At 46.4% G+C, this 23,028-nt stretch overlaps 1 protein-coding gene across 1 annotated transcript in view; it reads right to left on the bottom strand.

Annotated features, from left to right (window-relative positions):
- Window positions 1–4,123: 4,123 nt before the first annotated feature.
- The window catches only part of SPPL3 (signal peptide peptidase like 3), a 114,234-nt gene continuing 95,329 nt past the window's right edge, over window positions 4,124–23,028 (bottom strand). Inside the window, exons 7-11 of the mRNA XM_087943078.1 lie at window positions 17,238–17,344; window positions 15,889–16,052; window positions 15,519–15,718; window positions 12,960–13,069; window positions 4,124–5,588 (exon numbers count right to left, since the gene is read on the bottom strand). Coding sequence (XP_087799204.1) covers window positions 5,517–5,588; window positions 12,960–13,069; window positions 15,519–15,718; window positions 15,889–16,052; window positions 17,238–17,344 — 653 coding nt within the window. The 3' untranslated portion in view covers window positions 4,124–5,516. The remainder of the gene's footprint in view (window positions 5,589–12,959; window positions 13,070–15,518; window positions 15,719–15,888; window positions 16,053–17,237; window positions 17,345–23,028) is intronic.

The raw sequence follows: 23,028 nt of genomic DNA, 5'->3' as shown, positions 1-23,028 counted from the left end.
CCACGTGAAGCGTGGCAGGTTTATTTCTTGACACCGCATCAGTAGGCCAATATTCAGCTGGGTATCTTGGCCTGAAGCCACAAAGGAGTGACCAGAAGTCGGAATCCAGTAAGATGGAATTGTTTTGGATCCCAAGACTATCGGAGTCCAGGGAGATTCTACCCTCGCTTATGGAAGGGCTGCACTCCCTCCTTTGGAACCGGTGAACCAGGATCACCGGTTGGATTCGTGGCCTCCGCCCGAAGGAGTGGGGGCAATGGCAGCTGAGGGGGCTCTTGCTTGGTCTTGGTTCTGCGCCAGGAGATCTGTTGCTCTGTCGTCATGCCTTGCTTCTCCCTTGGTTGGATTACTGCAATACACTCTATAAGGGGCTGCCCTGGAAGGCCGCCTGGAAGCTAAAGGCGGTTCTGGATGCAAATGGCCATAAGCTGTGCGTGTTGTAGTGCGTTTCCTCAGGGCAATAAGATTAACTTTCGTTAGTCTTTTTAACTTTTGATAGTGATTTAAGGTATATATTTCTTGGAAAGGGTTGCCACTGAAGCAGTATCCAACTCCCATAATAACTCTTTAAAACATCATAAAGATATTGCAGGCAAAGTTAGTCTTCAAGATGGGGATAAAAAGAAAGCTTAAAAAATGCACCATTCCAGGATACTAGAGAAGTAGCACAAGTGTGGGATCTTCCTATGGAGTCCAGGAGGTTCAATGTTGGGCCTTGCTTTAAGACTTACTTTGAAGTTACAACTATTACATCAGCTTTGTGGTCACGTGCTCACAACTGGGGCGCTCGCATTACAACGGTTGTGGCATCTTGCGGTCAGTTTGCCACCTTCCCAGCTGGCTTCTGACAAGCAGCCAATCGGGGAAGCTGGATTCCCAAAACAATCGTAATTCACTTAATGACCATGATCTTTGATTTGAGGTAAAAAATAGTCATAAAATTGGGTCTGGTTAATATAATGATTTGCTTAATGACGGCATTGCTTAGCAACCCGAATTCAGCTTAAGGGCTACCTGAACAGTTACAACACAGGAAAAGAAAAGAAAGAGTATGCGCTTCTGAATCAAAAATTATTCAACAAAATGTTTAAGCAAGTGAACAAAACGTCCTTCTGCTGCTCCTCCTCCTCCTTAGAAGGTCCTCTGGCAGAATCTTCCTCGGTTCTGGATACATCCGCGTCCAGACAACCCCTTGCACAGCAGGAGTTGGAGAGCTGCTAAGCGTAAACTCTCCTTGGTGCTTTGTGGGATAACCTGGGATCTTATTAGACCTCCTGGGCCTCTCCGTGGCCATCTGGAATTCTTCTGAGAGGCTGGCAGAGCTGGCACCTGAAGCCATGCTTGGGCAGGGCAAAGGACTGAGCAAGAGCCAGCCAACAGGGACTCCATCCAGACAAGGAGGAGACACCGACAGGTTTCTGGCCACTCAGATGTCTCCAACTGGCAGGGCTCAGCAGAGCCATCTCCACCGGCTCCAGCGCTGCCCACCCCAGCTGGCATCTGCACGTGCCCTTGGTCAGCTCTGCTTAGGAAAAGGCCCTCCACTCCGCACCAGAGAACAGCCTTCTGCTACTCTGGGCCTCCGTACAAGCTCAAGTCCCTGCTAAAATTACTATGGTCGAAAAAGGCATGAACCTTGCCTAACAAAAACTCCGCCAGTTTCTAGTCATTTTACAGCCACAGTGGGAGAACATGAAGTGAGCCATTGTTTCCTCCCACGGAGCCAATTCAAAGCAGAAAACGAGAACAGTTTTAAATAGAAAGTAAAATGTGTAATTTGATATAACACAACCTAGCATCAACTGCCTGTATAATAATTTTCCCTCCCTCTTTTCTCTTTTAAGGGATCAAAAACTAAACCATTTTAAATGGATTTGAAGAAACCAGACACTGATCATCAGTGCCTCAATGACATATAATTTCGACACATCTCATTAAATAAATTAGAGCCACAAGCACAAATTAATATATACTTTATAAGATGCTGGGATGTTAATTATAGTACAAGTATAGCATCCACTTTGGAGCTGCTTTTTAACGGACTTGTAAAAATATGACTTCTAAAAAGTATGGTTTAAAAATATGCATACATTGGGAATATTTTATAGAAAGGCATGGTCTGAGCAGAGCAAAATAAACACCACATATGCACTGCTTGCGCAGCTGAAAATCCCAGTCACTCTTAACCCATCGCAGCACATCGAAAGGCCCTCCAGGAGGAGTGCAGACTGACACCACGAGACCCGGGTCACGTATAGGCTTTCCCGCTTCTTCCAGACCCTTCCACAGGGACCTGGCTCATAGGGCCAGATGTGCTTCCTGCCTGCCAATTCCCAGCCCTCTAGAGCCAGACAAGAAACATGGTTATCATGGCTTCAAAACGTTCCTCACATTCTCCCATAACCTGCAATTTACAGAAATTCTCCATGCAAATGGGTACATTCTCCTAGGAGCACCAAAACTGATTTTAAGACGAGTGATTACATCACTATCACTGAGAACAAGAAAACGATCTCCCAGAATTGAAAAATGATTGAAAGTGACAAGAACTTTCAACTGCAAAAAAATGGGGGATTTCAGTAAGGATTTTCAAAAGTCAAGGCCAGTCAAGAGTTTGGGGGGGGGGGTAGGAGAGGAGGTGGTGCAAAAATCCAGTATGCAAAATTAGTGGACCAGAATTCAGGGGAGGGTTTCGTGCCCTTCATTTAAAAAAATCTGGCCTCTCTGCAGTGTCTTCTTCGTTGCTCTTGCTGCCTATGCAAATGCACCCCGGCTCCTAATGGAAGCTTTTTTTAAGTTTAAGAGGCTCTGTATTTGGAAGGGAATTCCCGCCGCCCTGTGACTTGAACAAATGCAAAATTAACTTTCCTTCCAAGGTGGCTCCTTTTCCAAAGGTCTGTGCTCTTCAAATAGTAAAACTGCTTGAGGAACAAGTTTAAGGCAGGCAAATATCAAGACACGGCGGAGGTCGGCCTGATGAGTTCGAGTGCGAGAAACATGCAGGGATTCTTAGGATCGGCTCCAATCGGTCAACTAAACCAAGATAAACTGTGAGTCTCCGATGCATGGAACAAGAGCTAGATTTGTTTGGCAATTACAGAAGTCCTGGATTTGTTTGGAAATAAAAGACAAGAAAATTTTCAGAATTCCTCCAGACCAGGAATTTCCAACCTTGGGGACTTTAAGACTTGGGGACCTCAACTCCCAGAATTCCTCAGCCAGTGTTCATTGGCTTGGGAATTCTGGGAGTTGAAGTCCCCAAGTCTTAAAGTTGCCAAGGATGGAGACCCCTGCTCCAAGCATACCCCTTGATCTTGAGCGCATGTAAAGACAACAGAAGCAGCCATCTTTAGAAGTCAAGCAGCTCTTAGAGGGGCCAGAGTCTGGATGGAAGTAGGGCGGCCTGCGGTTCCATGACGGAGAAAAGGTGAAATATACAGAATACCAGACCTGACTTGGCAGGTCTTTCAGTGCAACCCTTGCCCAAGCAGGAGACCTTATACTGGGGGGTCCAGTCTTGGAACTTGAAGACTAGGCTGGCTGGGGAATTCTGGGACTTGAAGTCTTAAAAGTTCCCAAAGTGGGACACTTTTCCCTCCTCTCCATTACAGACAAATGGCTGGCCAACCGGTTCTTTGAAAAAACCTCCAGGGATGGAGCACCCAACTTCTGGAGGAAAGCTGTGGGGTTCCCTTAATGGAGAATTGTGTGCCACTTTTCTCAAGGTGCCTCCTAAAGTGGAGACCCGGAGGAAGTCAATTGGACCAGATGAGTGGGGGCCACAAGGCCATCTCCTGCAGGCGCCTAAACCAGACGCCTCCAGGAAGCTCTCAAATTGGACGTGAAGGCAACATGGAACTTGCTAGAGGAACACAGAAGGGGAACAATGAGGACTAGCTGCATGCCAGGAGATGACTGTCCATGGGTGACTGAAGGGTAATAAACCGTCTCGGGTCCAACTCCTTAAAAGCAAGCCTGGGAAAGGCCTGGAACCTTCTGGGATTTGAGATTTTACAGGCACAGACCTTTCAAATAGAAAACCAGAAACTTTTGATCAGAAAGAAATGCCGGGAAACTTTGAAACCGTTGATCTGTCACAGTTAACACAACAGAACCCGGACAATTTGTTTAGAAAAGTCCTTGTTTTTAAGAGACTCCCAGGTACAAAGTAGTCATCATAAATGTTGACCATCACAACAGCAGAGGGTGAGGTCCCCCAACTTTTAAACACTGGGTAATGGGGAGAAATACAACACACTAATGAAACAATGCAAAAGAAATTACCAAAAAAATAGAAAATAGAAAAAAATGTATTTACAAGTCATACATTACTATGATCAGAACACACGGAGACAACAGCTGCTATAATACATGCATTAAGTCAAGAAGAGAGCTACTAAAAACTGTAATGGACAAGTTGTAAAAAAACAAACTCACAAACAAAAAACGGGGCAGGAAGGAAACGGCTCCGTCTTTCTTCCTCCCCTAAGTTTGCTACATTGATTGCAAACCAAAAAGAAAATCCCCTAAAATCCAGTACAACATACACCACCTTTAAAAGAAAAAGAAGCTGGAAGCGTCGCTCGTGGGGAGGAACAGGGAGCGGCATTGGGCTGTTTGCAGATCCATATACAAGAAAGCCATTGTCAACTGCTCTACATGCTCAAAATTACAGCAAGCCCCTCTCAGCTACAAAGCATGATCCTAGCAGAGTTTACCCTTGCAGTGTGGGTGGGTGGGTGGGTGGGGGGTCTGTGTTTTGTGTCGGTTCACACACACATACAATGCTATATGTGCATATGCCTGTAGGGATGTATAAAAGGAGGAGTAGTGTTGGAGTGTGTGTGTGTGTGTGTGTCTGTGGGTGGGTGGTGCTCTTATTCACTGCATCATGAGATCAGGGTGGAAATGTAACTTGTTACAACTAAGTTTTTAATCTGGTGTAATAACTGCAAGAAGTCAATCGATGTCTGAGGATGTCATAGGTCACCTCACACCACAGGAGAAAATAAATGGAAGGCAGGGGGGAGAAAGAGTACGGTGAGAGAAGAAATTCAGTTCTTTCCGAAACTGGAGTCCAACAGAAAAACAGGGTCCAAAGTACTGGTGGGGTTTTCCAGGAAACTCCCAAGTGCTGTGGCCATTTTTCCTTGTAGTGTTCACAAGTTCCACAATGACTCAGCGGGGGGGTGTTGCTGTTCCAAGCTGCCTCCTCCTCCTCTTCCTCCCCCTCAAGAACAGCGGATGGTCTGGCACTGAGTTGTAAACAGGAGGGGGGGGGGCCGGGAGGAGAAGGGAGCCCGGCGAGGGGTCTCCAGTCACAAGGAGGAAGGGAGGCTGGAGATGAGCGGGGAGGGCAGCTCACCCCCCTCCTCCTGGAAATACAGCAAGTCCATCTGTACAAGTTCCACAAACTGGCAATGCTCCTAAGTACCAGCCCAGCCTCAGGCACCAGCAAGCAAGCTGTGAGTGAGAAAACGACCGGGCAGAAGTTTGGCCGCTGTTCGTCTGCTCCATCATACCTCCAAGAACCGTGAGCTGCTGGACTTCGAATGGAATGGCTCCGACCACATGCGGCGCAGATCGCCCTGCCGGAGAGATCGGATAGTTATTTAGCGTGTGGGGTATCATACGTGGACTAGGAATATATCCTGTATAATATATAAACATTTCACCCAGTTTAGTAAAACACAACAAAATGTAAATGTTGAAAAGATGTTCAAATACTAGGCCATCTAAGTTCTAACCACTGAAATGTAGCATCATTTATATATATATTTTAAAAAAACCAGATCCTGGGCCAGTATAGGCCCTCAGCTCAGAGCTGGTCACCACACGATCTGCAGTTTGATGACCCCTGAAGGGGAAGATGCTTTGCCCCATTTATACAAAGAGCGAGGTGCGAATCCTTGTTCAGGGTTGTCCATTGCTGACGTGGTAGGGGGCCCAGTGCTGGAAGTGGGGGGAATTCTGGGGACTGTCATTGCAGGCAGGCGGGGATGTTTTTTGGGGGGTGGAGAATCTTCAGCTGGACAAGTGACCTCTGGACTCCCTGCTTGCGTTACATAAATGTAATCCTAGCACCTCCTTTCATTAGAAGAATTTCCTGAAAAAAATTTGGTTTAAGAGAAGAAAAACTATTACCTGCTTTCCACCATGGACGCATTTCCCTATAAAAATTAAAAGCCAGCAAATAGTCCTCTACTTATGACCAGTTGCTTGGTTACCATTAATGATGGAACCCCCCCAAAAAAAAGCTTAGGATCCAGATATAATGTTCCGCCAGGCCTCCCACTGCAGACTTCGACCACACCCTCTATGCTATGGGCCGTCTGTGGCATCCTGCAGTCACACGGCCACAATTTATGACTTCTTTTGCCAGAAATTGGCATTTACTTCCAGTTTTCAGCAAGAGAGAGAGAGAAAAGACCCATAATAATGGGTTCGCTTAACAACTGCTGCAAAAAAGGTGGTAAAAATTGGGCCAAATTTCATAACCACCATCACAACTTATGAGTGTAACTGTGGGCTCAATGATGGGCAAGCATTGAGGACAGTACGAGCATTGGAAAACTCGCCACTGAAGGTGTTTTTCTGCTGAACCCCGGCGCGCATGCGCACACACCCCAACCCCACTTGCTTCTGGTCCCCATTAGAGGCACCGACTCCCAAGAGACGAGCGCTCAGCCGAGTTCCTGAATAATGTCATAACCCAAGTGGAGACCCCGCTCCTGCTCAAAACGGGGCCTTCTCAGTGATGTCACCCAACCTGAAGAATACTGTCCTATCATGCTGAAGTCATTATCTAGGTTTTTATACAGTGTTGAAATTGTAATTTGAATTGTTTCTATATCTTTTTGCTGCTTGTAATCTGCCCAGGGTCACCTTATTAGCAAGAAGGGTGGCATATGCATTTCACTAAATTATAATAATTTGAGTTAAATGATCTGATGATGGCACAGTGGTTAGATTGCAGTACTGCAGGCTAATTCTGCTGACTGCCAGCTACCAGCAGTTCGGCAGTTTGATTCTCACCAGGCTCATCAGCCTTCCCTCCTTCCAAGGTGGGTCAAATGAGGACCCAGATTGTTGGGGGCAAATAGGCTGACTCTGTAAACTGCTCAGAGGGGGCTGGAAAGCACTGCGAAGCGGCATAGAAGTCCAAGGGCTATTGCTGTCTGTAAAACCCAAGCAAGCAAGAGTCTAGCGGGGGATTCAAATAAGCAGAGCCAAGTGGAAGAACCAAGCAGACTGACGGCTGGCTGATGCTCCTGCTTCCTTGCTCTCCGTGTGTAAGTCGGAGCCCTCCTTTCTGTGGACCTGGCAGAGGCCGGTGGCTGCTCTTGACCGCCTTTCTCACTGCTTGGATGCCCACGGGAGCAGGGCTGCTGCTGCTGCTGATACTCCTGACCTACTTGAGGAGGCATGTGAGAGAGGCTCCCTAGGCAGCAAGGCTCACCTTTGCCTTGGGGTCACTGTTCACCTGAGGGGTCAGCTGAGGTGGGGAGCTGCCCCTGGGACCTGGAAAGGCAGGTGCTGTGCCTGTTCTCTTCCAAGAAACCCCAAAAACCACCTGCAGGGGAAGTGCAGATAGATACAGCTGTGCTGGAAAAGGATTGCTTGGAGGCAAAGGGTCCACTTCCAGCTGTTATCTTGGGATCTTCAAACAGACTCAGGAAATGCTTACAGACAGACAGGAGTTACAAGGATGCTTCTAGAAACAAAACAAGAGGAGACCCCAAGTGGAAGACGGTGCCGCAATGGCCCACGCTCTCAAGAAAAACTCTGAATTCTCTTGGAGCTTCAGAAGACATTCCAGGGTGTCCCAGAAGTGCTTTTCCAAAGGGCAACTGGACTTTCTTGGGTTTTTTTCTTTGAAAACATTTCCCTTCCCATCCAGAAACTTTTGAGGAAAGCAGGAAATAAAGAGCAGCTGCCACAAACTTCCAAGATTGGACAAAGGGATTTTGCAGAGCTTTTTACTCTGAGGAAGAGGCAATACAACAGGTGGTGAGGATGGAGACCCTTTCCTGAGAGGGAGAGAAGCAGTGATCGGAGAAACGGGCTCTGCCTCCCTGGCCACACCCTATCAGGACGTGATGCAAGATTCTCATTGACAAATATCCTTTCCCCACTACAGGTAGCTTTCAGTTAGTGGAGCTAATGGGGGCTGGAATTTCCATCGCTAAGCACTGAAGTCATGAAGTGTGACGTCATTATTTAGCAACAACAACCCCAGCAGTCCCCACTGCTGTTGTTAAGCAAGGTTTGTGGGTCATTAAGCGAGGACCTCATCATAACTTCCTGCCAGCGTCCAACACTCAAAGTCAATGAGAAGCTTGACAGGAAGTTGTCGGCTTGCAAGCAGGCTGGCTGGCAGGAACATGGCTGCTGCCAGGGGGAGGAGGGGCAGTGGGGAGGCACACAAGGGGCCGGTGTGGTGCAAGCAGGGCGGGGCTTGGGGTGGATTTAAAATGGAAGGACGTGTGGCTTTCCCCTTGACTGTGCTTGTGGGAAGCCAGCAGGTGATCACGCAGCCGTGGTGATGCTGCAACCATCCTAAGGGTCAGCTGGCTGCCAAGTGCACAGACCACGGTCCCGTGACTGTCCGGGTGCTGCGATGGCTGGAGCTAACAAGTGGCTCTTGACTGAGGATAGCCGTCCTTCACAGGACACAAAGGATGCAGAATCGGAGGTGCCGCGAGGGATCACTCTGGGCAGGAGGGGAAGGCCAAGGGGGCTTTATTGCATGCTCCCCCCTCTCTGAAAGGACCTGGCCAGGAAGGGAGAAAAGAGCAGAGCAACACCTTGGAGTCTTTCCGAATCAGGGGCTCCTTTCCGAAAGGAGGGAAGACTCCTGGGCCAGGTGAGCCAGAGGGCTCCCACCCACAAAGACCCTGGAAGGCAAGAGGAGCCACCCCAAAACTAAGATCGCAGTAGGACGGCCCCCTAGTCCAAAGAAAGAAGTGGAGTGGGGGCATCTTCGGAAAACATGATGGACGCCCAGAAAGATCCCCTCTCCTCCAAGAATGGAAGGAAATGGAGGATGGGCGTGATCAGAAAGGAAGTCCAAAAGGCACTCAGGGCCCCAAGGGAAGGTGCATTTGGACCGTGCCAGCAGAAAAGGGGAGGAGAGGCCATTTTCTCACATCTCAACCACGATGAGAGAGAAACAGGTGCAGGGAGACGGCAGAGCAGCTCAGCTCCTATGGCTTGTAACCAACAATAGGTACTAACAATCCCAGCTGAAAAGTAAAAAGAGGAAAGGAATGGGCAGAAAAATCAAGCCTCTCAACAAGATGAGCAGCATATAAATTTAATAATAAATAAGATTCAATGAATGTAGTAGCGATAAAATGCTGGATCGATAGAGAGTGGAGAATTAAGAGATTGCTAGTTCTTTTATTTACTGCTTTTGTAAACTGCCCAATCCCCAAGGCTCTAGAGAGATGTCAATCTTTTCATCGATAAAAATACCTGGAAGAAAATTAAGTAACCAAAATACATAAAACACAAATAAAAAATTAAACTGGAAAGTGCACAACTGCAGCTCCTTTGCCCTTCCTGTGCTAAAGGAAGCAAAGGGGCCTCGACAGCTTTGCTTAAAGCCTAGAGAAACGCAGCTGGCCGAGACTCCATGGGAGGGCAGCTCCTAAGCGCGAGGGCACAAGTCCCCCACTCTGCATATACCCACATACAGCCCTTGGCTACTACCTGTGACCATCACTTAGGACTGGATTTTTCAACTTGTGCAACTTTAAGAAGTCTCCAACGCCCAGCGTTTTGTAAAGCTGAAACTTCTGAATGTTCAAGAACAGCCCTCCAAGGAGCACCTCACAGCCGCCCAACAGGAAGAGACCAGGGCTGAGTGACTGTGAGCAAGGCTGCCCAATCCAGAACGGTTACAATTGGCACACAAAATATCACAGTGTGAAACCTGGTCATAGTTGTCCCCTGCCAACTGAGCGGGACATGTGAGTCCAGGGACGCTCGCAAATGGCAAAAAGCTTCTGAACTGGGGTGTAACTGTTTTATCCAGAATCAAAGTTGGGTTCATCTAGACGTTTGGCACACACAAACTCAAAGCTGCTCCATCCGAGTGGGATTCAGAAGGAACCTGTTCTTTCCCCTCCCAGGAAGGGGCTGTTTTTAAGGCTCGAGGTCTTTGGCCCAGGACTACCTAGGATAGGAGTCATGGATGCCTTCCCCGCATCAGCTGGAGGTTAGCAAGGAAGGATATATGTGGGCATATGCATAATTTTGTATGTATGTATGTATATATGTAGTCATGATTATGTAGTGTATATGGGAAGTGGTCACCCTCTGAGAGCTGTATGCAATGAAATTTCATTTTAATGTATGCCGATTAGTGTCCATTCAAAGTGACAAGAAAGTTAGTCTAAGTCTAAGGAAGGAAGGGAAAGAGGAAAGGTCCACAAAATCTCCTCTCCCACCACTGACTGGCGCTGCTGCTCCTTCAGAAAGGAGAATATGACTCTTCAAGAGGGACACCAACCCCTCAGAGATGGTTCAGAAGAACACCAGGGTGAAGCCCAGTCAAGAAGGACTAAGGAGGGTTGAGTTCCCCCCAGGCCTGATCTCTTTATAAAGTCACTGCATTTCTTGCCAAGAGTTCAAGTGTATATTTGATTACTGCCATGATAATTCCTGGTCTGCTACAAAGTATTTTCACAGAAGTCCTCTGAAGAAAGGCTGGCGGGGCAGAAGTCGGGAGCCACTGCAGAGGCAATCCATGCATTTCAAGGCCCCACACAAAGTGCTAGTGTGAACCTCTGGAAGGAAATGGTTGGGGACCAATTATCTGAAGGGCCATTTTAGCCAACATCTCATGGGCTCCAGACAGAGCAGAAAAAAAGCACATGCTGTCCTGGGAGGCATCAGGAATGGTTTATTCTCAACTGCCATCCCCCCAAAAAAAGCAGGTTTGTTCTAAGGAAATGGCCCCAAAGGCCTCACAACAACACTGGTGTATTTTGCCTTTCAAAGCCTTTCTTTATATTTTGGGCCCTGCGGTTCATGTTGCTCCGTGATGAAACCCTCCTGCTTCATTTAGAGTTACAGTATGCAAAGTGATGCCTCTGGTTCCAAGAAGTGCAGGTAATCCTCGGTTAACGACTGACATCGGAAACAGCAACCCCACTGCTAATTGCTAAGGTTGTAAAGTGGAAAATGGCATGACTATGTCCAACGTAAAACGTCCCTTCTAGTTACTAAGCAAATCATGCACGATGATGCTTGTGACTTGTAACTTCCTGCCAGCTTCCCCACTGACTTCGCTTGTCTGGAGCACCAAAACCATGATTAGGTGACCCTGGGGATGCTCTTCAAGGGCAGGTTGTTACATCTCCTCATCCAGCACTGTTGTAGCTCTGAGTATTTGCTGAGCGGGTGGTAGCTAAGCCAGGACTACCTGCAGGGAGCGAGCCACAGGACAACACGCATGAAAGATCAGTTCTCCAGCTGCCTTCCCTTTAGAAGCTTCAGGTGGAACGGACAATATTTTAGTCTCCAATCTAAATCATTTCCAAACTCGGTCAGTCCATGTAATTTGACCAATGTGCATAATTACATCTGTAGCATTTTATATCATTTGTATCAATCATACATTTGTATACATTGACACAAATGAGATAAAAACATCAATCTTGTAATCCCCAATGACTTACACCAGTTCTTTAATGGACATCCCTCTGTTAAAAACGAGGCTTCACTGTGTCATGTTTTGCCTATGTAGGTTTTGTCTAGAATGGCCTGGCCCTAAAGGCAGCTTACAATTCTGAATTAATGACGTTTTCTTGTATTGGCTTTTAGTATTATATTAGTGGTCCTTACAATTGTGACCAGAAATTAATTGTGAGCTATGATGGTCGTATGCCTAAGCATCCATGTGACCGGGCTCAATTTTAGTTTGTTTTTATGGCAGTTGTTAGGAGAAAAATATAGTTGTTAAGTTCAAATTCTTTTCCCCTGAATAGACTTTTTTTTTATTGTTGTTGGAAACAGGCAAAAAAAACCCAGCACAAACAGCAGCCCAATGACCACAGAACACTGCAATCAGTTGTAAGCATAGGCCAATTGACAAGCACCCAGTAGATGATAGTGTGACTTTGACATTTTACAACAGCACTCTTTCCAAAGTTTTTTTTTTTTAAAGCAGGTAAAGGTTTCCCCCGTCCAGTTGTTTCTGACTCTAGGGCACAGTGCTCATCTCCATTTCTTAGCTGAGGGAGCCAGCACTGTCCAAAGACGCTTCCGTGGCCATGCTGCCAGCATGACTAATATATATCCCAAGGCACACAGAATGATATTACCATCAAAGTAGTATCTATTGAGCTGCTTGCATTTGCATGCTTTTGAACTGCTAGGTGGGCAGGAGCTGGGGCAAAACAGTACTTATCCTTAGCTAGGCCAAGGCCATCTGAATGGTCTTTAAACAACCAGGGGTAAGTTGAGGACTACCTGCTCACTGTAGGGCTGCTGCAGGCCATCCTGACAAAAGATTCAAGAAGGAAGTAAAGACATTTTTAACATGCATGCATTCGTTGAGGAGTTAAGTTTTCAGGCAGTGGGCAGTCTCAAGCAATTGCAGGCAGGTAGATTTAAAACTTAAAAGTAAAAACAAAAACTGATTTAACATCGCAGCCCTTTCAAGGCAAGAGTTCATTATTTCTTTGTTGTTGTTTTTGTTTTTTTGAGTAGGAACTATAGTCTTCAGAGAGGCCCTTCTAGGAATTAGCTGCCTCTGTTCTGTGGCTACAGGTCAGACTCTCCAAAGCAGGGGTGTCTCCAACTGTGGCAACTTTAAGACTTGTGGACTTCAAATCCCAGAGTTCCTCAGCCAGCAAGTTGATGTCCGCAAGTCTTAAAGTGGCCACAGCTGGAGACCCCTGCTCCAAGGGGGGCAAACCCAGAGCTGGTCTTCATCTTGCCGCACTTACCTTTAAGTAGGCCATAGTGAGGAGGGGCAGCAAGGTAAAGGGCACCAGGTACAGCAGAGCCGGCTGGGCTGCCCGGTGGATGCGAGACGCCACGGTTGCTGTCAAGAGCCCTGCGAAGGAGGCGAGAAAAGGCACTGCTAGAAGATGTCTCATTTTTACTCAGCAGATTCAACCCCTGGAGAAATCTACTACCTCTAGAAGGCCTGGGGCAGAAGAGGACATTTTGTCTTTGCTGGCTCTGCTTTGTTACCCATTTCCAAACAGAATGATCTGCAAACCAGAGATCTCCAATCCTGGCAACTTTAAGATTTGTGGACGTCGATTCCCAGAATTCCCCAGGCAGCCAATTAAAAACTAAAAAGCTTTCCAGAGTTAATAATGGCTCCAAAGCTGTACATTCCTCTGCTAGTTCATACTATTAGCTAGTTAGCCTATATGTGTATGTTTAAAACGAATTAAAAATCAGGGCTATACAGGTGGTCCTCGTCTTACAACAGTTCATTTAGTGACCGTTCAAAGTTACAACAGCACTGAAAGATGTGACTTCACACTTACGACCTTTGCAGCATCCCCCCATGACCATGTGATCAAAATCCAGATGCTTGGCAACTGGTTCGTAGTCACTGCTGTTGTTGTGTCCCAGGGTCATGTGACTCCCTTTTGGGACCTTCTGACAAGCAAAGTCCATGGAGAAGGTCAGATTCACTTAACAACCAGGTTACTAACTTATTAACTACAATGATTCACTTAACAAATGAGGCAAGAAAAGTAAAAATGGGGGCAAAACTCACTCAACAAATTTCTCACTTAACAACAGAAATTTTGGGCGCTCAATTGTGGTCCTAGTCAAAGACTACCTGTGTTTTAGAAAACCTTGTGTTAAAAAAAAAGCTAAACAAAAAACTTTTAAGCTACCAACCCTCATGAATTCTTCAATTACTCTATTTGGAATGGCCAGCATAAATCCTCTTCTAAGTTTGGCTAAAAAGTCTACAAGTACTCCCCAACCCATCATGGCAATTGGGCCTGGGAATGCCTTCATTAAACAGTGTATTCATAAAGTGTGACCGCTTTGCTTGGCAATCCAGGCAGTCTGTGTGTGCCGCTGTTACGTGAATGCCATTAGGCTGGGCAATTTCCTGCTGGCTTCCTGCAATCAAGTCACTGGGGCAGCGGGCAGGAAGTGGCTAGCCCCTGGCATGTACAGTGACAAAGAAGTTCTCTTCCAATTCTACAGTGATCTGAAGACGCCGCTCTCTTTCCGCATCTGAACTGTCAGGAGTCCCATTCGGAAACTATTTAGAAATTCACGCTGCATGTATTGTGTTTATGAGAATGAGACTGGCCTATTGCTCAAGGTACCAGGCTATAAGCTGGCTGACCTTGGGCCTTTTCTCTCCGCCCTAGGCAGGAAGCAATGGCAAACCACTTCTGCAAATCTTGTCAAGAAACCGTCAAGGACTTGTCCGGGCGGTCACTGGAGCCAAAAACTGACTCAAAGGCACAAAAATACATACCTACATACGGGTTTATAGGTCTATTTCCACATTTCTCCCTATTTCTACATAAACTGTGTCATTTGAACAAGGTTTAAGATTAACAACCCCTCAGAAAAGGTGCTTTATGGTCTGACCATCACAAAATATTCCAACTCTCCCCCCCCCCCGCCCCCCAAAATGATTATAATCTGGTCACTTAACCCATTGGCACTTATGACCATGGTCGTAAGTCACGTGATTGCCGTTTGCAATCTTCCCTGGCAGTTTCCCCGGCAGAAAGTCAACGCTTCCTATGGGGGTGCTTGAGAGAAGTGGAGGAGACCCTGGGAAGCCAGCTCAGGTCGACTATCCATATTAGCACTGAAAATCCTGCTTGGATTTCACCCAGGAAGACCTTCAGTGCCACCGAAGAAGGGCAGGGTGGTTGGGTAAGGGGGGGGGGGGGGGGGGCTTCAGGGAGCGGAAGCAAGCCTTGCACAGGTCGCATGCAGATGGATCAATCCTGCTTGGATTTTCAGTCTGAGGGGAGAAACCTGCCCACAGCATTTCCAACTTGTCCCGCCCAGGGTCTCCCACACCTGGAGTTCCTTACCTGGAATTCCATCTGCTTAATGACCCCTGAGATCGCTAAACAACGGCAACTGAGAGGGCCAGCATTGTGGTTGTTAAGCGAAGCAGTCATGTGATGTCTTACTTAATGGCTACTCTCTCAACAACCGATATCCCACACCCAATTGTGGGTGTAAGTCGAGAACAACCTATATGTGTGTAAGCTATGTTTTGATCAACATATAAGAGTTTTAAGAATTTGCACTTCTTACCTTTTTGTTTGTTTTGCACTTGGAAAAGAATCATAAATCACTCCAAATTATGGCAAACCCAAATGAACAGTTTGCGAGAGGGAGAGATTCGGGAAAATACTACAAAGACTGTTAAAGAGTTTTGTAAGAGAAACATTTTCTTTCCATGGAGGGATCCAATGAACACTTCTACACACATGCACACACACAAACACATTCCACAGTTGTCACAGCCTTTTCCAGCTGTCCTTTCCTCTTACCTACGAAGTAGCCGATGAGAGTGCAGTGGAAATAGGAGACCTTTTGCATCCGGCCAGAAATGTTCCCGGGTCCTGCTGTGCCACAGGAATCTCCGTTCGCTTGTTTTTTGTAGTTGTCGTAACGCAGAACAAAGCAAAGCAGGAGGCCTGGCATCACAATATCTCCGATCCCCAGCATGGAAAAATGGCTGCCGGTAGAACTGCAAAAGAGCAACTGGCGTTAACACCCCCCGCAGCAGCCCTTCCCTCTTGGCCAGCATGAGCCACAAACTGGCCAGGCCAGCCAGGCTACGGGTACCTCTTCTGTCAGGGCAATCGTGTCCTGAAAGCAGACTGAGAAGCAGGAAGCAAAGAAGCCCAACAATCCTACCTTGGAAAGACAAGTTTGCCAGGCAGGGACAAGCGGGGGACGTCTCGGCCAACGCTGGGCCCCAGGTGAAGCTTCCGGGATAAAACATCCAAGGGGTTGTCTGCTGGCTGGGTGGCCACTTTCACCATGACGTTGCTGTTGAAGATGTAGGCAGAGAAGAAGACCTGGAGGGGAGAAAGGGCGAGTTTGAGCTCCTCGTAAGCCGACTTGGAACCTGCAGCAGGGAAGCAAAACGGGGGGGCTGGCAGATGCATCCACCGGGGGTCAGGGGCCAGGCGGAGCCGCCTTGCTGCTGGTGGGAAAGACATACAGAAATGTTCTGTGGGGAAATTAAACCCCTTTGTCCACTTGTATCATTCAGCTCTATCTATGACTTGGAAGCCCTTCCTTAAATAAAAGAACTTAACTAGTCAGCAGTGAACAAGGAAGCGGGAGGCTTGCCCAGCTTTATATAACTACCCTTGGAGGAACTCTGAAGAATCAATAGCCCAGCTTCCACGAAGGCAGGTCTTCACAGCAAGGCAGCTCTGCAAAGCAGAGACTGTGCCAGGCGTTTCACCCCTAAATAACAGGTCCCTGTTGAAGATCGACCCAGCCCTCTTTGGGCATTCATCACTGATGTTGCTTCAGCCTGGAGATTTGGAAGGGGAGACCTCCCCCCACCCCACCCCCATGCCTCTAAGCTCGATGAAAGAGAGAAGGAAAATGACTTGATGGGAATGTCTCTTAGAGCTGCAAGCACAGTAAAGTAGCAGCTACCAAAGAGCTGGTCAAGGGATCTTTTTTTTAAGGGTGATTGTGCTCCCATCCCAGAAACTCCAGCCGCTTTGCTTTCCATGAAGTCACAGCTGTTGATATGGTATGCCTGATATGGTCTTTCAAGCTCAAAGGAAAAGAAAAAAAATACATAAATAGAAGAGCAAAGGTTTAGAATTAAAATATGTTAGATTTTTATGGTGAGCCTGGTTTATGATGCACATCGTGTAGCAGCTTTTAATTTCCCAAACGCTGAAGTGCATTAAGATGTATATTTAGCTCCCCTAATGAAGATTTCAGATCCTTCCATGCTTTTCCCAGCTGAAGTGAACATGAGAGCCTCAGGGGAATGTTTTTGGGGGAGGGGGGAAATGAACATACATTTTATATAAACGAAAAGGCATTTTGACAGTTGATCAATGCAAAGCATTCTGAAACATAACGCCTGTAGAGGCATTCTATAACACTCCATAAAATTAGCTTGTGATGTCAAATGCTGCAAGCCAGTTTCTCATGCTGGAAGAATACTGTGCTTGTGGTAACAGACACACACACATATATATAGAAATACAGGTGTGTATTCCAAAACTCACCCAAAAGACATCATAAATTAATAGCCCCGATAGCAGCAGACAGGAGACCTTAAGGCTCGGCAGACGGACGAAGGCAATCATTGCCACACAGAGGCCCATGGCCAGAGCTATGAAAAGAAGGAATGAAACCAGACCTGCATTATCAGGTGGAATAAGAGATCATTGGTGGAAAGAAAAAGCTCCAGTGGAGAAGGTCCAGGGCAGAAATATGCCAGGGGTTGCTGAACCAGGTGCAGGGAAACCCAGAAAGCCCCTCTGAGGGGCTTTGAGCAGGCAGCTTCTCCCAGATCAACCCACCTCCCAGGGGGCCCAGAGTCAGGGAAAAAAAAGGCTGGCTCTGGTATGAAATGTGAGATACAGGTAGTCCTCAACGTATGACCATAAGTGAACTCGTAATTGGACCCTTTTTTTTTTTTGCAGCGGTCATTAAGTGAATGGATGGTTGTGGTTGTTGACAACTCATTGTTGGCTGTGGGATTTTTTATTTTTTATTTTTGCTGGAAACTGGAAGTAAAAGCCAACCAAAAAAAAAAAAACCCCTCCATCACAAATCACAGTCACATAAATGCATGCTGACCACACCTGGGGGAGAAGATGTTGGAACTTTGAATTGGGATAAGTCTACTGTGATTTTAAATGGTCACTAAGTGGCCAGTCGTTAAGTCAAACACTACTTGCGTATAGTACAGGAAACAAATTTCAAATTAAAGCAACAGCTAAGATGTCCAGCTCAGAATTGGGGAAATTTGCCAGGATCTACTCAATGCCTCCCTCCCCAGCATCATTTAGTGCTGCAGCTGTTTGGCTTTTTCAAATTTTAACACCAAATATCAGACAAAAGTGCATCTTTCCAAGCAGTGCTGCCGAAAATGAGATTCAAATGAAAGCTGCTCAGCCCAGGCCTCCTCTTCCTTTTACTGGCACTTCTCCCCAGCACAAGGGCAGCATTGCTGTTCTGCGCTTGGACAGCGCTGAGAGTTTGAGATGAGGAAAGGGCAGCTATAAGAGCCTAGAATTAACAGAGTTAGAAGGGACCTTGGAGGTCTTCTAGTCCAACCCCATGCTCAAGCAGGAGGCCCGATGTCAGGGGAACTTTAAAATCTGTGAACTTCAACTCCCAGAGTTCCCCTGGCTGGCTTGGGAATTCTGGGAGTTGAAGTCCACAGGTCTTAAATATCCTAAGCTTGGATACCTAAACCATTCTGAACATCTGGCTGTCCAACCTCTTTCTAAAAGCATCATCTCCTTCCCAGGTAGCCCAACTCTGCAAGAGGGAGCAGCTGGAGAGGACCTTCTCAGGAGGGCATTTCTGGGGCTCTGATGTTGATCCTGCCTGGCAGCTGCTTTGGAAAGCTTTGGGTACCAGCCTATTCCCCTGCTTATTTTCTAAAGGCTTCAGTTCTGTTCCCCCTTTGGTAGTGCCATTAACCTTGGGGGGGGGAGGGGGATGACTTGTCGTGGCTTGTATCAAACACAGTTTAGTCAAGACAAACAAATTTAACTGCTGACGAGCCAAGTGCATTCCTGAGGCCCAAGCCTGCTGCCTCTGCAGTCTTTCTCCTAGGCACAGAAGCCAATGCCTCAAACAGGCAAGAAATGTGATCATCCCACACGCCTTCGTGCAACCTTATTTTAATAATCTGTCCATTTCAGGAGCTTTCCTGTTGTGTAAAGGGCTTGTGGAAAACATACTTTTTCATTACTTATTAAGTCACAGTGGGTTTCCTCAAGTCAGTCAAGAGAGCTGCTCTGGATGATGTTTTAAACACCCTTAAAAATTTCAATTAAGAACCAGCCTTCCAGAATCCCCAAAGAATAAGACACGCTGCTGGTTCAACACTTTCAAAATGAATTTTAAATCCTACCGTCAGTGTTAGCAGTTCTTGCACACAAATCTTCTATTTCTGTGTTCTGCTACTTTGCAAGACAAACATTTAAATCTATAATCTTTGCAAGCAAGTCACTCCCCACTGTATTTCAGCACTTTCAAGTAGAAAACATAGAGTAAAGCACGGCAGGGTGCGGAAGTCCTTCTTAGCTTTATCCACAAAAACAGGCGGCTGAAGGCACCTATCCAGTCTCTGCTTGATGATTGACAGCAGTGGCTAAATGGCCCCACAGTTAAGATTCCTTGAGACATGGAAAGTTCTTCAGGTTTTTTTCAACTTTCAGAACCAGTTAACAAATCCTTGGTCTTCATGGGACACTCCAAGAATTTGTCCCGTAAAGCGTTGGCCTTCTGTTCATTAGACTAAGTCAGACAGTTACCTCACCTCTTCTCATAAAACTTGTTTTCTGTACTGCTGACTCTTCATCCTCTGTGTTTATTTAAATTCGTCTACATTATTTTTGAAGTGCCAACAGTGGGCACCAGAATTACAAAGAAATGTATCTTTTGTTTATAAAATTCTACAATGCCTTCAAACGTGCAGAGAAGAAATTAACATTAAATGTGAAGGAAATACACCTATTCAAAGTTCCAGTAATTTAAAGATAAGAACGTATTCAAAGGGATTTGGGTAAAAATATAAGGAAGGGGAGACAAAACAATTGTGACAATGTGCTAGCAACCACAAAGTCAAGTAGAAGACCTGCACAATGGACAAAAGACAGAACTTTCAGAAGGAGGGGGGAGGGGAGAGATAGCGAGAGAGGGATTGAGATTTCAGTTATTTGTACATCTGCTCAAAAACTAGCTTATGCATGATTGCAAAGTCTTTAAATTCCTCTGTGGTCTTGCTGACTTTTGTCTTCCAGAAGGCTAGAGAGAAGACAAGGGTATTGCTTTTCCTCAATCTGATCCTAATCAAAAGGAAGAGTTGGCAGAAGAGGAAAAAACAATGGAAATCTGGGCAGAAATGACATCATCTTGGGGTTCAAGATATTACAGAGTGAGAAAATGAAGCACAGCCATACACGCACATCAGATTCCAGGAGACCAACAACTTTAGAGAAATACTAGGCAGAATCTCACAGACAAAATTTCTCAGATAAAGGAAGTGCAAGAGAACTCAGAACTAAAATGAGGGAAAAAGCAGCTCAGGAACCCACCCAAGATGCCCTTTTGACCAAAGGGACAAGGAGACGGGTGTCAATCCCAAAAAGGATGCCTGTCAGACAGCAGCTAATGCAGGAAGTGGGAACCCTTGAAGAGCCAAAGGAGCGGAGCTCACAAGGGAAGCCAAAAGTAATAAAGGCCCCTTTTGGCTCTAGGGGTGGTAAAACCAGGAGGAGGAAGGGGTGGGCAAGCTGCTAAGAGGTGGAAGGCCAGGTGGGGAGGGGGCCCAATTCCTACTTGGCTTCTGGCTTCTCCTGTGTGTGTGTGGGGAATTGCATTCAGAGGGCTCTAAGTAGGATGGTGACCAAAAGGAGGGAGTGGTAAAGAAATGGCAGTAAAGAGAAGTTGAGATTGCTGCCTCCAAAATCAGATCATCCAAGAGGCACAAAGGGACTTGTGAGTGTTGTCTTGGAGGACTTTCTGGTGCAGCGGAGGAACCATGGAAGACTGGAGCATCAGAAGTTCAGAGAAGGCGAAGGCTGCCCCACTTTCAAAAGGGGGAGGGGAGAATGGACAGCAAAGCACCATCCTGCCTGATGTGAATCCTGGCCAAAATTCTGGAACCGATGACTAAACAGTTGGCTTGTGTGCACTGAGGGAAGAATGCATTGCTTGGCAAAAGCCGGCAGGGGTTTTACAAAGAGTAAATCCTGCCAAACCAACCCGATCTCCTTTTTTGATAGTCACCAGTTGAGCTGACCCAGGAATGCAGCACGCTCAACGTGTTTTAATTTTTGGAAAGCATCCAACTCGTGTGACTCCAGCAGAGAAAATGGCAAAGGTAGGCTGGACTGGCCTATCAGATGGCACAGCAGGGTTGGCTGAATGATCATACCCTGGGCAAGGACAGTCATACCTTCAGTCGGTCCACGTGAAGCTGGAAAAAGTGGAGCAGCACTGGCAACTCCAGGCTAAAGTCCAAAGCAATGGGGGTAACATATGGAAGCAGCTCAGGTAGCTACTTCCCTAATTTGCTGAACTAGAACAGGATGGAGAAGATTTACGGCACAGACTTGCAAAAGATTTATGTGTATAGCTTTATTGACTTTCTCAGTAAAAGTAGGTTGACTCTCCCTGTGGCGTTGATGTCCTGGCCTGGTCTACTTCATGGGCTTATTTACAAATGACCTAGACAAGAAGTTAGAAAACATGACTACAAGGTAGTCCCTTGATTTATGACCACAACTGAGCCCAAAATTTCCACTGCTAAGCGAGACAATTGTTAAATGTGTTTTGTCCCATTTTAAGACCTTTATGCCCAAGTTGTTAAGTGAATCTGTAGTTGTTAAGTTAGTAACACAGTTGTTACCAGAGGCTTGAGGAAGGCTTCTGCAGGCCAAAAACTAGCCGTTTTGTCACTTCCCGTTTTTTCTGAAAACACCAGAAGTGACGAAACGGGCCTAGTTTTCGGCCTACAAAGACTGCAGAAGCCTTCCTCAAGCGGCAGGGGTGGGTGGGTGGGTATTGCGTGTGTGTGTGTGTAGGGGGCACGCGCATTGCCTTCTGGATGCTGGCACACAAGTGCGAGCTTGCAAGCACATGCACAATTTTTGGCACAGGAGCCCAAAAAGGTTACCCACCACTGGCCTATGCCATTCCAGACAAATGGCTGTCCAGTCTCCATTTAAAAGTCTCCAGGTTTCCTTTCTGTTATCCTTTGGCCAGACTGTTCTAGAACATTAAATTCTATTCTGGCATTGGATTTGGAGTTCGATCCTAGGTAGAGGCAGATATTTCTCTCTCTGGGCACGATGAGAATCTATCTACTGAATATAACTCCGCATTGGCGACAGGAAGGTCATCCGGCCAGTAAACACTCAGCTCTATTCATCTGCCCAGACTCTACCTCGCAAGGGATTATGGGGTCATGAAAAGAAGATGATTGGATTTTGAGAGGGAAACTGACAAACTCAACTGTTTTTGGAAAACAAGAGGCATACAAAAAATGGACGGGGAAAGTTTGGACACACTGGCAGGCAGTGTCTGGAGAAGAAAAGACTAAAAGGAAATACAATCACTATATTCAAGTTGCTGAAAAGCTGCCACTAACAAGGTGCAGAAGAAGCATTCATATTTGTCCAGAATATAAGACAAGAAGCAATGGGTTTAAACTGCAGGTGGAACATATTTGATTTGAGCATCAAGAAGACTACCCTAACCTTAAGAGTTGCTTAACAATGGAATGGGCTGCCTTGAGAGCGGATGGACTTCCTTTCGCTGGAGCTGTTTCAACACAGGCTCGCCGACCATCTCCTGGCAATGCTGTAAGACGCGAGTTACTGCTTTGGCAGCCAGTTGAACTAAAGGATCTTGAAGGCCCCACCAACCATTATGTTCTATCATTCTACAAACAGTATAGTTGTTTATTTAAAGATGATGCTTCATTGAAAGTGCTGAGAGCAGCTTTCTACTCACACCCAGTCCTTGTGGTATCAAGTACGTACAGGCCCTACAGGCTTCATCACAAATGCAAATATTAGATGAGGTACAAGTGTACAGTAAAACAGCGGTATTTACACAGGGAAAAGGAGTGGGTAGCTCTCAATGCCTGAAATTCTTCATTCAGGCTGTACAACTGATAAAGAACCAACCTCCCAAGGAATGTTATACCACAACCCCTTCCAAACTATTTGCTATAAAAACAATTTTACTAGCTAGCTGAAATAGGGCAGTTAAGCAGTGAAGAACCATCTTCCCACGGGGCCTCATGTTGGGCCCGGAGAAGAGAAAGAA

This window comes from Notechis scutatus, chromosome 13 (assembly GCF_049901735.1).
Source record: "Notechis scutatus isolate UNSWTSFEM ecotype Mainland chromosome 13, rNotScu1.2, whole genome shotgun sequence".
NCBI classification, from domain to species: Eukaryota; Metazoa; Chordata; class Lepidosauria; order Squamata; family Elapidae; genus Notechis; species Notechis scutatus.
The sequence above is the reverse complement of the archived record's forward strand: the minus strand, read 5'-3'. Positions and strand labels throughout refer to the sequence as shown.